Raw genomic sequence first — 12,321 nt, forward strand, 5'->3', positions numbered from 1 at the left:
ATCACAGAGTGACTGCCCCTAATTAGTTATCTCATGCAGAAAACTTCATTAGCTTGGCGGTGGACTAAGTTTATGAAGACACCAGTCACACGCACTTGGGGTACCGTATTTGGTGGATCCTCAAAGGCACCATGGAACATACAATATTTTCTTAAATCTAAGATACACTGTTTCACTTTTTCATATTTTTCAGGTCATGATGTAAACTTTATAACAGATATGAACATGAAAAGCTGTTACTAAATATCGGGGTATCTAAAAAATTTTACACTATAATGAGGCTGAGAGAGGTGGAGGTAGGTATGTACAGGGGACAGGAGAAGGAACTTCCTGGGGTGATGGTATTACTGTTTACATCTGGTTAAGGGTTCAGGTTATGCAAGGACTCAGGAAATGAATACTTAAGCTTTGTGCATTTAATTCTAAGTAAATTTTGCTTCAAAAGAAAAAGATGAAAATACTGGGCTTCAGTTAACACCATATGCTTAAGTACTTAGGGGAAAGTGTACTGCTGTCTATCTACAATTGAACTTGAAATGCATCAAATGAAGGGATTAACAGCCCACTAAAGTGGTATGAAAATCACTTTAAACCGAAAACATCTCAGCAGCCACATAAGGAAACATCATCTAAACTTTAGCAGAACCCCCAGTATATGCAGCTGCCATTGACCCCACCCAGGGAGGTTCCCAGATTGAGAAAAGCGTGCCCTTTAGCACTGCGAAGAGTGAACCCAACTGTTCATTAGCATCAATTAGACCAAGAGAGCCCTCCATACTTTCCCACTGAAGCCTTAAACTTCACGGGACCCTTTCGTCAAGGAGAGGATATACGCCTTTTATTTATATAATTCCACAAGAGACTCATCACTGAGTACACTTGTGTAAATAAGTCTTATCTTTTCTCTGTTAATCTGTCCATTGTCAGTTAACTTGCAGGTCCCCAAATTCTGAACCCAAGCGGCAAGAGGAAAAGTTTTCCTCTCAACATAAACAGTAGAAAAAGGACTGGTGGATGACAGGATAAAGCAAGCACAGTGAAATATTAACAGTAGAATCTAGGTGGTAGACACATGGGTGTTCACTGCAAAATTCTTTCAACTGTGCTTTATGTCTGAAAGTATTCATAATAAAATGGAAAAAGCAATTTAAAAAAGAACGGAAGAAAACAAACATGGTACTTAATGACTGCCACTTTGTACCCAAGAAGAGATAAACCCAGGTGCTAGAAGACTTACCTCATAAATCCAAGTCTATTAATTGGTGACAAGGTACTAACTAAAATGGTGTTGATCATCTAATTATAAGTGCTAGCATCTGTAATGGTGGTCACTTTGGGTAACAAAATCAGTACTCACGAACTTTCGTTCTGTCAAACAGCAAGTCATTCCCTCCCTAAGTGCTTCCTGCTTTCAGATGTTGCCAAAAGTCTTCATCAAACCACTCCATCTAAGAGAAGGTACAAGTCTCCACCTGGATTTGGTTGTATTCCAACACATCTGTGGTGGATGGACTAAAGTAATGGCCCCAATTGTTTCATGCCTCACTTTATGATGTTTCCCACCTGACTCATGCCATGTCTTGGCCATGTCTTGCTTGGGAATGGGAGAGCAGAATGTGACACAAGCAGAAACTTGAACACTGCTTACACACTGGAGCTTGCCCTCTTGCTGCTGTTGAACACTGCTACCATGTTAAAAGCCAGGGCTAGACTGCTGAAGAAAGAGATGCCAGGTGCAGAAGAAACCAAGGCATCCCCACCAACATTCAGCCAGTCATACCACAGTTGTCCGCAGACACAGGAGTGAGCCTTCAGTGAGAAAGCTGAGTCTGGCCCAGATCGGCAGAACCACCCAGCTGAGCCCAATCCAACTGCTGGGAAACCTGTAGAACTGTGCTGATTTGAGCCACTAAGTTTCAGGGTGATTTGTTGTTCAGAAAAAGCTAATTTATATAACTCCTCAAGGCTAAACAATGCTAGCAGAAAATTCATATAACAAAGCCGACTAACTCTCATCTCCTCAAACCTACCCTGTCACTCCTCCCCTTTCTTATTAAATACCAAGTCTTCTACTTCACAGAAAAACCATTAGATTAGAATTTTCTCAATTCACAGCTCCCCATCCCTACTTACCCATATTGGTATTCATCTGCCTCCTTGGCCCTGTCACTGGAGAAGGGCCGTGCCCCTCATTAGGACCTCACTGTGTCCAGATGCCCAACCCCTGTGCTCTGCTCCTCATCACCCTCCTTGCTCTCTCAGCTCTCTTTCCTGCCCCCATCCCAGCCACTCCCAAAAAGCTGTCTTCCTCTCATCAGCATGGAATCTTGGTCACACTTAAAACACCACCAATAACAATTAAAACCCTATTGATCTCTTACCACCACTCAACTACTCTTCACCTTCTCAAACTATCTGAAAGTAGGTTTATACTTGAGTTTCTTTAAAATTGTATTTTATTTTTAACATTTTCACCTCCCCTTCATGCCTCAACTGCCACCTGGCTTCCACCTTCTCGCTATCCCCAGTCCACTCCAGCACCCTCCGTTCTCCACTGCTTGGTCCAATGCACATGCTGCTGCTCATCTCACCCACTCACCTTCTCTCTTAACTCCTTTTCCCGATGCATGTAAATCACCAAGTCCTGCTAAGTCTGCCTCCTAAACTGAACACTGCTTAAATGCAACCACTTCTCTCTAGGTTCACAACCACTTCTATACCTGAAGTCCTCATCATCTCTTGCTTAGATGACTGAAGAGCCTCCTAACTGGTTCTCTTGTTTCAACTCTTTCTCCACTCCGTTTTTCACATGGCCGCCAAAGTAATCTTTCTAACGTGCAAATCTAATTGTGTCCTGTGGTGGATATTGTTTTATTCTCCTGTGAATGTTTAACACTGAGCACACAGTACCGTAGGCACATGATATTCAGTAAATGCTTATTGAGTAAAAAGAATAAATTACCGAAACGTCCAGTAGGCCTACACTTGGACATATGAACTAAAGATGTCAGTTTCACAGATTAACATTACAAAATATGTGAAAAGCCCAGACTGACAACCAAACATTAACACCCAATTTAAGCAACTTACATAATCTTAGTCTTAAAATAACTGCAAGGTTTACATCAAACTCAAAAATTACTGCTCTACTTCTCCCCTCCCCCAAGACAAAAATAATTGCTCCACTTTCCAAGAAAATCAAAAACAAATCTGAACATTCAACATTTACTTACGTGCAAAGAATTGACTGGTCCTCACGATCTATAAAACAGAACAAAACAAACAAAAAAAAAAGAAAGTGACCATTTGCCTGGTTTAAAAATATTTGATATAATAAAGTTGCAGTAATAGCCTACAAAATATTAATAACTACTCCTCTCAAGCCAAGTTAAAGCCTCCAACCCCATTATACAGTCCTAAATCTAATCAAGCCCCCTCATTATCTCCTATTCTTATGCCAGAGTCTCTGAGGGTAAATAACAGCAACTCAGGCTTATTCCACACATTGTTTGCCTGGATGACTTTATATGCCTAATTAACCTTGATTCTCGAACCCTGCCGCATATCAAATTCAACTGGGAAGTTCTATAAAAATGTATTTCCTGGCACTCCACCTCACTAAATCACTCAGCTCTGGGAGATGGGAATTAAAAACTCTTCCTTAAATAAACTCCCCGGGTGATTCTGACACCTGGCCAGATTTGGAAACCATGGCCTTTCAGAAATGGCTTCAAGTACACCCACAACCAGAGAGGAATCATTGCTAATTTCATCTTAAAGGAGGAAAAAAAGTAGTAAACACTGAGAGGAAAGAAAGTTGAAGGAGGATAAACATCTATAAACATTGTCTCAAGTCAACATGTTTTATACACCAAACATAACAAAAGAATCGCACATGATTTTAAAGTGATTAATAATTTAAGGATCCAACTAAAATTTTCAAATAAAAAGGTGAAAAATCAAACCCATATCCAGCTCATGGACAAAATTCCCAGTAGAGGATGCAGAATTTCTAATCACTTATGAGTATTATTATCCCTATTTCACAGATGAGAAAAAGTTCCTCAGGGAGGCTAGGTAATCCTCCCAAGTGACACAGCCAAAAAGGGGCAAGGTTGCTGGGATGAGGACCCAGGCCTGTCTGCCTCTAGCACCTGTGTGTGTTCTCAACAATACGAAAAAAGTTTGTCATTGCCTAGAAAGGAATTGAGCTCACAGGACCTGGCCCAAGTAGCTTTTTCGCTGCTTGCCATGCTGTGCTTGCTTTTCCTCTGGTGGATGTCTCAGGCGCCCAAGGAGGATTTCACAGCAGTTAGGCATAAAAAACTTCCATGAAAGAGAAATAAGTGCTGTGTTCACTATGTCATATTCTTTTTATATAATATTCTTAAACAAATCCATTCATATATTCTATGTATAAACTGAGATTTACAAAGAACATAGTACTGTCCTGCCCCTCAAGTCTAATTTCTTTTTTCTTTTTCTTTTTTCAGACAGAGTCTTGCTCTGTTGCCCAGGCTGCAGTACAGTAGTGTGATTTCAGCTCACTGCAACTTTTGTTTCCTGGGCTCAACTAATCCTCCCACCTCAGTCTCCTGAGTAGCTGGGACCACAGGCAGGGCCACCATGCCCGGCTAATTTTTGTATCTTTGTAGAGGCAGGGTTTTGCCATGTTGCCCAGGCTGGTCTTGAACTCCTAGGCTTAAGGGATCCACCTGCCTTGATCTCCCACAGTGTTGGGATTACAGGTGTGAGTCATGGCACCCGGCCCTAATTTCATTCTGATAGCTCATAACCCGGTGTTATTCTTCCTTCTGGCTGCCACAGCCAACATTCATAGTACATAGTCGATGTCTGCCTCCTTTACTCATTTACTTACACAGAGGTCACACTATATCCTTTCTTCCAACATACTCTTCCTAGACCCACAACCACTGGGATATCTCCTGCATGTCCCTTTGGCCTCAATCCAGCTTCACCTCCTCTAGGAATACCTTCCCAGATGCTCTCCCTCAGGTCTCTCAATGTTGCCTTCTTTTAAGTGTATTTTAGAATCAGACAAACAATACTGCAGTTGACTGCCCACTAGAATGCATTGCTTGAGATCCGAGACTGTGTTACTTCTTTATTCTCAGTATTAACAGCCTTGGTGAGCCATAGCTAGCTTTAATAAAGGTCTGCTGAGAGAAACCCAGGGCTAGGTGTCGTGTGGGCACTGGCAAGATAATGGGGCCTGGAGTCTTTTCTAGTTCTAGCTCTGCCACAAACTATGTATCTATAAATGAGACATTTATTCCTTGCTGGCTGGTTCTTCACCTATAAACCATGATTTTACCAAGTCTTTGCTTATTCACTCTCAATATGAATCTTTAGACCCCGAATTTTCCTGGTCTTAGCAATTTCTATAGAACTCCACTATACCAAGTCGTTTATGGCTTTTCGAAAGTAGTATACACATTAAAGAAATCAAAGCACACAAATTAACCCAAATCTAATTGCCTCCTAATTCATTCAAGATGGCGTTCTTCCTGCGTCTGTACATGCTATTATCATTATCTAAAATTTGAGACCTACACTACAGCCTGCTGCACACTTCATTCCCCCATGCTTCTTGCTATCCCACCGCCTACCAAACAACCAAAAATCCCCAACTCTCTTCTAGCCAGATCAATCTATTTTTGTTATCTGTCTATCTGATCTCGTATTAACTTTGGGCCTCAGTACCCAACCTCCCAGATTCTCTCCAACTCTATGATCAACTCCCCACCTCTGCTTCACTGAATCCTCTCCACCCTTCAAGGATCAACTGCAGCACTATGACAGTTTCCAGTGATCTTCATAGTCTAAAATCCTATACATGTAACCAAACAGAACCTTACGGTGATATTCAAGGGGAAAAAACTCACTTTCGAAAATGCAACTAGCCTTCTAAACACTAGGGACTCATTTGATAGCTCAGTATTTTCCAAAGCACCTTCCAAAAATCACGTAAGGAGGTATGCAATAAATCCATGTTGAAGTAAATCATTTTCTCAACATGAGAAAGTTTTCAAATCAGTGATCTGGGCTCTTACCTAAATAAAAACTAGAAAAGAGCAAATTAAATCCAAAGTAAGGAGAAGAAAGGAAATGATAAAGAAATCAATGAAATGGAAAACAGAAAAAAGAAAAAAAATCAATGAAACCAAATGTTCCTTCTTTGAGAAGATCAGTGGTATTGACAAACCTCTAGCCAAAGTAATCAGGAAAAAGTAGAAAAGGACACAAATTGCCAATATCTGGAATTTTTTTTTTTTTTCTTTTTTTTTGAGATGGAGTCTTGCTCTGTCACCCAGGCTGGAGTGCAGTGGCCAGATCTCAGCTCACTGCAAGCTCCGCCTCCTGGGTTCACGCCATTCTCCTGCCTCAGCCTCCTGAGTAGCTGGGACTACAGGCGCCCGCCACCTCGCCCAGCTAGTTTTTTTGTATTTTTTAGTAGAGACGGGGTTTCACCGTGTTAGCCAGGATGGTCTCGATCTCCTGACCTCGTGATCCGCCCGTCTCGGCCTCCCAAAGTGCTGGGATTACAGGCTTGAGCCACCGCGCCCGGCCTGGAATTTTTAAGAAGAAATATCATTAAGAACCCACAGATATTAAAAAGATAAGAAAATACTAGGAATGACTTTATGACAAAATATTTGACAACCAAGATGAAAGGGATAAATTATTTAAAAGACACAACCACTAAAACTCACTCAAGAAGAAATGGTAACCTGCATAGCCTTCTATGTATTAAAGAAAATGAAATTGTAATTAAAAATCTTCTCACAAAGAAACCATAGCTTTATTAGAAAATTCTACAAAACAGGTAGGGAATAAGTAACACCAATTGTATACAAACTCTTCATCAAACTGAAGAGGAAGAAGCATTTCTCAATCCATTCTAAGAGACAAACCTTACCCTGATAATGAAATCAGAAAAAGACATTGCAATAAAACAAAACCACATATAAATATTATTCATAAACAAATGCTCAAACATTCTTAACAAAATGTTAGTAAATCAAATCCAGCAATATATATTAACAAAAGATGATGCACAGAATGAAAAAATGGTGTTTGTCCTGGGAGTGCAAGGCTAGTTCAACATCCCAAAGGTGATAATCTAATTCATCACATCAACAGACTTAAAGACAAAACACCCTCCGACCATCTGAATAGATGTAAAAAAGCATTTGACAAAACTTAATATCCACTAATGATTTTTAAAAACTCAGCAAAGTAGAAATACAAGGGAACTTCAACCTGATAAAGGGCAGTTACGAAAAACCCTACAGTTAATATCATGTTTAATAGTGAAAAACTGAAAGCTATCCCTCTAAGATCAGGAACAAGGGAAGGATGTTTGTTCTCACCACTCCTATTCAACACTACAAAGTAAGAAAACAAAATCAAAAGCATAGATTGAAAAGGAGGAAATAGCAATGTCTCTGTTTGCAGAGGACATGACTATCTAGACAGAAAATCCCAAACAATCTACAATACACAAAAACAAACAAACAACAAAACCCTTTCAGAACAAGTAGGTTTAGCAAGGTTGCAAAAAAAGTCAATGTATATTTTAAATATCCTATTTCTATATATTAATAATGAACAATTTGAAATTGAAATTTTAAAAGTTCCGTTAAAACTAAAAAACATTAAATGTTTAGTTATACCAAGGTATATGACACACTTGGTTATAAATCTAACAAAGTACATGCGACATCTCTGTATGCTGAAAACTACAAAACGCTAATGAAAGAAGTCAAAGACCTACAGAGAGACAAACTGTTCATGGATTGGAAGACTCAATACTGCTGTTAATTTGGCCTCAACTGATCGACAGATTCAGTGCAATCCAATCAAAATGTCAGCAGGATTTTTTGGGCAAAAAGCAACAAACTGACTTCTAAAATGTATACCTATGGAAAGACAAAGTAACTAGAATAAAGAATTTTAAAAAGAACAGTGGTGGAAGACTCACACTACCTCATTTCAAGGTTTACTATAAGGCTACTGTAACTAAGCCAGTGTGACAAAAGGAAAGACATATAGATCAAAGGAACAGAGAGTCCTGGAATAGACCTTTGTTGATTTTCCACAAAGGTACAAAGGCAATTCAATTGAGAAACAGTTGTTTCAACAAACAGTGCTAGAACAATTGAATACCCATACGCAAAAAGATGAATCTCAACCCATATTTTGCACCATATACAACAATTAACCCAAAATAGGTCACAGACTGGGAGGACAAAAATTGCAAATCACTTATCCAATAAAAGACTTATATCTAGAAAGGACAAAGAACTCTCAAAATTGAAAAATTAGAAAACTATCAAACTTTTTAAAATGACAATAAGATTTGGACATTTCACCAAAGATATACAGATCTTAAGCACATCAAAAGATGCATTAGGAAAATGCAACTTAAAACTACAGTGAGATACTACTGCTCGTCTATTAGAAAGACTACAATTTAATAAAGATAGACAATACCAAGGGCTAACAAGGATGGCGAATACCTAGAATTCATCTGTTGCTGGTAGAAATGCAAAATGGCACAGCCACTTTGGAAAATAGTTTGGTAATTTCTTATAAAGTTAAATACACATCTACCATATGACCCAGTGATCTTACTCCTAGGTATTGACTTAAATGAAATGAAAACTTATTACAGGCAAAAGCCTGTATACGAAGGTTGGCCCCTATCATCTGTGGGGGATTGGTTCCATGACAATCCCAACCCACAGCAGATTTAAAAAATCCATGCATACTCAAGTCCCTTATATAAAATGGCAGAGTATCTGCATATACCCTACACACATCCTCCCATATGTTAATACTTTAAGACCTGTCTACATTACTTATAATAGTACCATGAAAACACTATGTGAATAGTTGTTATATTGTTTAGGGAATAATGAAAAGAACAAAAGTCTGTCTGTACATCTTCAGTATAGGCGCAACCATCCATTATTTTCCCTAATCCACAGTTGCTTGAATCTGCAGATGTGGGACCCTCAAACACAGAGGGCCAGCTGTACACTGTCTTAATTGCCAAAAACCGAAAACAGTCTAAATGTTCTTTACACAGTGAATGAATAAACAAACCATGGAACAGGCATATAATGGACTATTACTCAGCACTAAAAAAGAGTGAACTACTGGTGAATGAATCTCAAAGGCATTATGCTAATAAAAGAAGCCACACTCAAAAGGTTAAAGTGTGACATCCTATATGACATCCTCGAAATGGCAGCACTAGCATTTATTCCTAGCATTCATTTATTTTTGGCTATAGTAAAGGATAACGGGTGATTCATAAGAAAGCTAATGATTTTGGGGCATTTTTAAACTAATTGCCCTATGAAATCACCATTTCACGCTCCCTAATCCCTTCAGTCTGTGTGCCCTCACCCTCTTTTCGTTTTCCTCATACTACTCAATATTGTCTTTATTTGTATGCTGTCTCCCCAGTAAGAACAGTTCTTTTTTTTTTTTGAGACGGAGTTTCACTCTTGTTACCCAGGCTGGAGTGCAGTGGCGCAATCTCGGTTCACCGCAACCTCCACCTCCCGGGTTCAAGCGATTCTCCCGCCTCAGCCTCCCAAGTAGCTGGGATTACAGGTATGCACCACCACACCCGGCTAATTTTGTATTTTTAGTAGAGACAGGGGTTTCTCCATGTTGGTCAGGCTGGTCTCGAACTCCCGACCTCAGGTGATCCTCCCGCCTTGGCCTCCCAAAGTGCTGAGATTACAGGTGTGAGCCACCATGCCCGGCCCAGGAACAGTTCTTTAATAGTGTCAACGCAAGGGTTTTACCATATCTTACAGCTTCACAGGGTGGGTGAGGAGGGACAGTTCCTACTGTCTATATCTCTACATCAGAAGATTCAATACATAGATCCAAGACAACTATAAACCATTATTAAATGTTCCTTTTCCTGACATAAAATAATGCTTTTTGTCCCTGTTTTGGCTTTGAGGTCTACTTTAGGCTGAAGTGACTTTAGACTATGCTTTCTTTTTGTATGCATTTGGCTGAGGTATCTGCCCAGTCTTGTACTTTTATTATTTGGCTACTTTGAGATGTCTTTCTTGTAAATGGCATATGATTGTATTAGGCTCTCTTTTATTTACAGGGGTGTTACAAGTACTTATGTTTGTTGTTATAAGCGCTATATTTGGTGTTACATATTTTCTGACTTTTTTTTTTTTTTTTTTTTTAATTGAGACGGAATCTCGCTCTGTTACCCAAGCTGGAGTGCAGTGGCGCGATCTTGGTTCACTGAAATCTCTGCTTCTCAGGTTCAAGTGATTCTCGTGCCCCAGCCTCCCGAGCAGCTGGGATTACAGGCATGTGTCACCACACTCAGCTAATTCTTTTATATTTTGAGTAGAGATGGGGTATCGCCATATTGGCCAGACTGGTCTCGACTCCTGACCTCATGATCCACCTGCCTCAGCCTCCCAAAGTGCTGGGATTACAGGCGTAAGCCACTGCGCCTGGCCCATTTTCTGACTTTTTAAAGCCTTCCTTGATGTTTCTTTTCAAGAATGGCTTGTTTTCCTTGCTTTTATTTCTCCTAATGTAGGAAACTTGTATCCAGTTTCAAAGTCCTTCAACTTGCATTCTCAAGGTTCACATTTTGATGTACATCAATCTTATTCTTAAAACGCTTATTCTTGGCCGGGCGCGGTGGCTCAAGCCTGTAATCCCAGCACTTTGGGAGGCCGAGATGGGCGGATCACGAGGTCAGGAGATCGAGACCATCCTGGCTAACACGGTGAAACCCCGTCTCTACTAAAAATACAAAAACTAGCCGGGCGAGGTGGCGGGCGCCTGTAGTCCCAGCTACTCCGGAGGCTGAGGCAGGAGAATGGCGTAAACCCGGGAGGTGGAGCTTGCAGTGGGCTGAGATCCGGCCACTGCACTCCAGTCCGGGCGACAGAGCGAGACTCCGCCTCAAAAAAAAAAAAAAAAAAAAAAAAAAAACACGCTTATTCTTAAAAGGGAAGGGAAGATCACTCAGTAGGTTCAACACCTTTTCAAGGTGGCTACTTGGCATTTCACTATATGGATGAGCCATCCTCTAATTAATTATTTATTGATGTAATAATTGGTTGTTTCCAGTGTTTCTCAGGAAGCCACCAGAGGTTATCCTCTATCCAAAAATGTTAACAGCATATGAGATCCATAAATTAATACAACCAAGGAAAGAAGCAAAAGAAATTTCTAGAGGAAGGGCAAAGGCAAGTCTAAAGAAACAAGCACGAACTGGAGGAGGATAACAGACTTTGGAAGGTGCGTCTTCAAGAGGGAAAGACCCTGAGAAATTACTTGATGCATTTGTGTCTACTGAAAGAGGATTTGTAGTTCAAATTAATGTAGGTGATTGTAAAACTACCCTAGTCCCCAAAATGGGAAAATTACTAACCACAAGGAAAACAAATTATATAAGAAAGGAAATGTAATTATAGGATAATAATTTAAATGTTGAATATTAAAATGCAAAATGTTGATTGAACTTCTATCAGGAAGATATGGTGAGGGTTTAGATGAGTATAAAAACTCTTCTTCCAGGCCAGGCGCGGAGGCTCAAGCCTGTAATCCTAGCACTTTGGGAGGCCGACGCAGGAGGATCACGAGGTCAGGAGATCAAGACCATCCTGGCTAACACGGTGAAACCCCGCCTCTACTAAAAATACATAAAAAAGTAGCCAGGCGTGGTGGCGGGCGCCTGTAGTCCCAGCTACTCGGGAGGCTGAGGCAGGAGAATGGCGTAAACCTGGAAGGTGGGGCTTGCAGTGAGCCAAGATTGTGCCACTGCACTCCAGCCTGGGCAACAGGGCAAGACTCCGTCTCAAAAACAAAACGAAACAAAACAAAAAACTCTTCTTCCATAATAAGAAGTCTAAAGATAAAAGAAAGAAAGAAAAGATAGAAGAAAGGAAAGAAAGAAGGGAAGAAAGAAAGGAAAGAAAAAGAATATCATAGGCTTCTTATTAATAATTATTTATATACTTATATATTTATTTACATATGTATGTATATAAGAAGAAATTCCTAAAGAGGGAATCCAGAATAGTTAGGGTATCTCCAGTTTTATGTCTTACTCTACTGTGTATTTGTGTTTTTAAAAGTATCTTTATATATTGCCTTAATAAAAAGTAAAACATAATTTAAGTATTCAAATTTCTTGGACAAATTCTGATTTTGATGCTATATAGGTTACTCTGCATCTTTATCTTATTTTATTTTATTTTTGAGATGGAGTCTCTCACTGTCTCCTGGGCT

General features: G+C 39.8%; 1 protein-coding gene across 1 annotated transcript in view; it reads right to left on the minus strand.

Moving 5' to 3' along the window:
• The window catches only part of MYH10 (myosin, heavy chain 10, non-muscle), a 154,391-nt gene that overhangs the window by 113,850 nt on the left and 28,220 nt on the right, over positions 1-12,321 (minus strand). Inside the window, exon 4 of the mRNA XM_011958642.1 lies at positions 3,234-3,261. Within this exon, the coding sequence (XP_011814032.1) occupies positions 3,234-3,261 (28 nt within the window). The remainder of the gene's footprint in view (positions 1-3,233; positions 3,262-12,321) is intronic.

This window comes from Colobus angolensis, unplaced genomic scaffold (assembly GCF_000951035.1).
Source record: "Colobus angolensis palliatus isolate OR3802 unplaced genomic scaffold, Cang.pa_1.0 Scaffold47, whole genome shotgun sequence".
NCBI lineage: Eukaryota > Metazoa > Chordata > Mammalia > Primates > Cercopithecidae > Colobus > Colobus angolensis.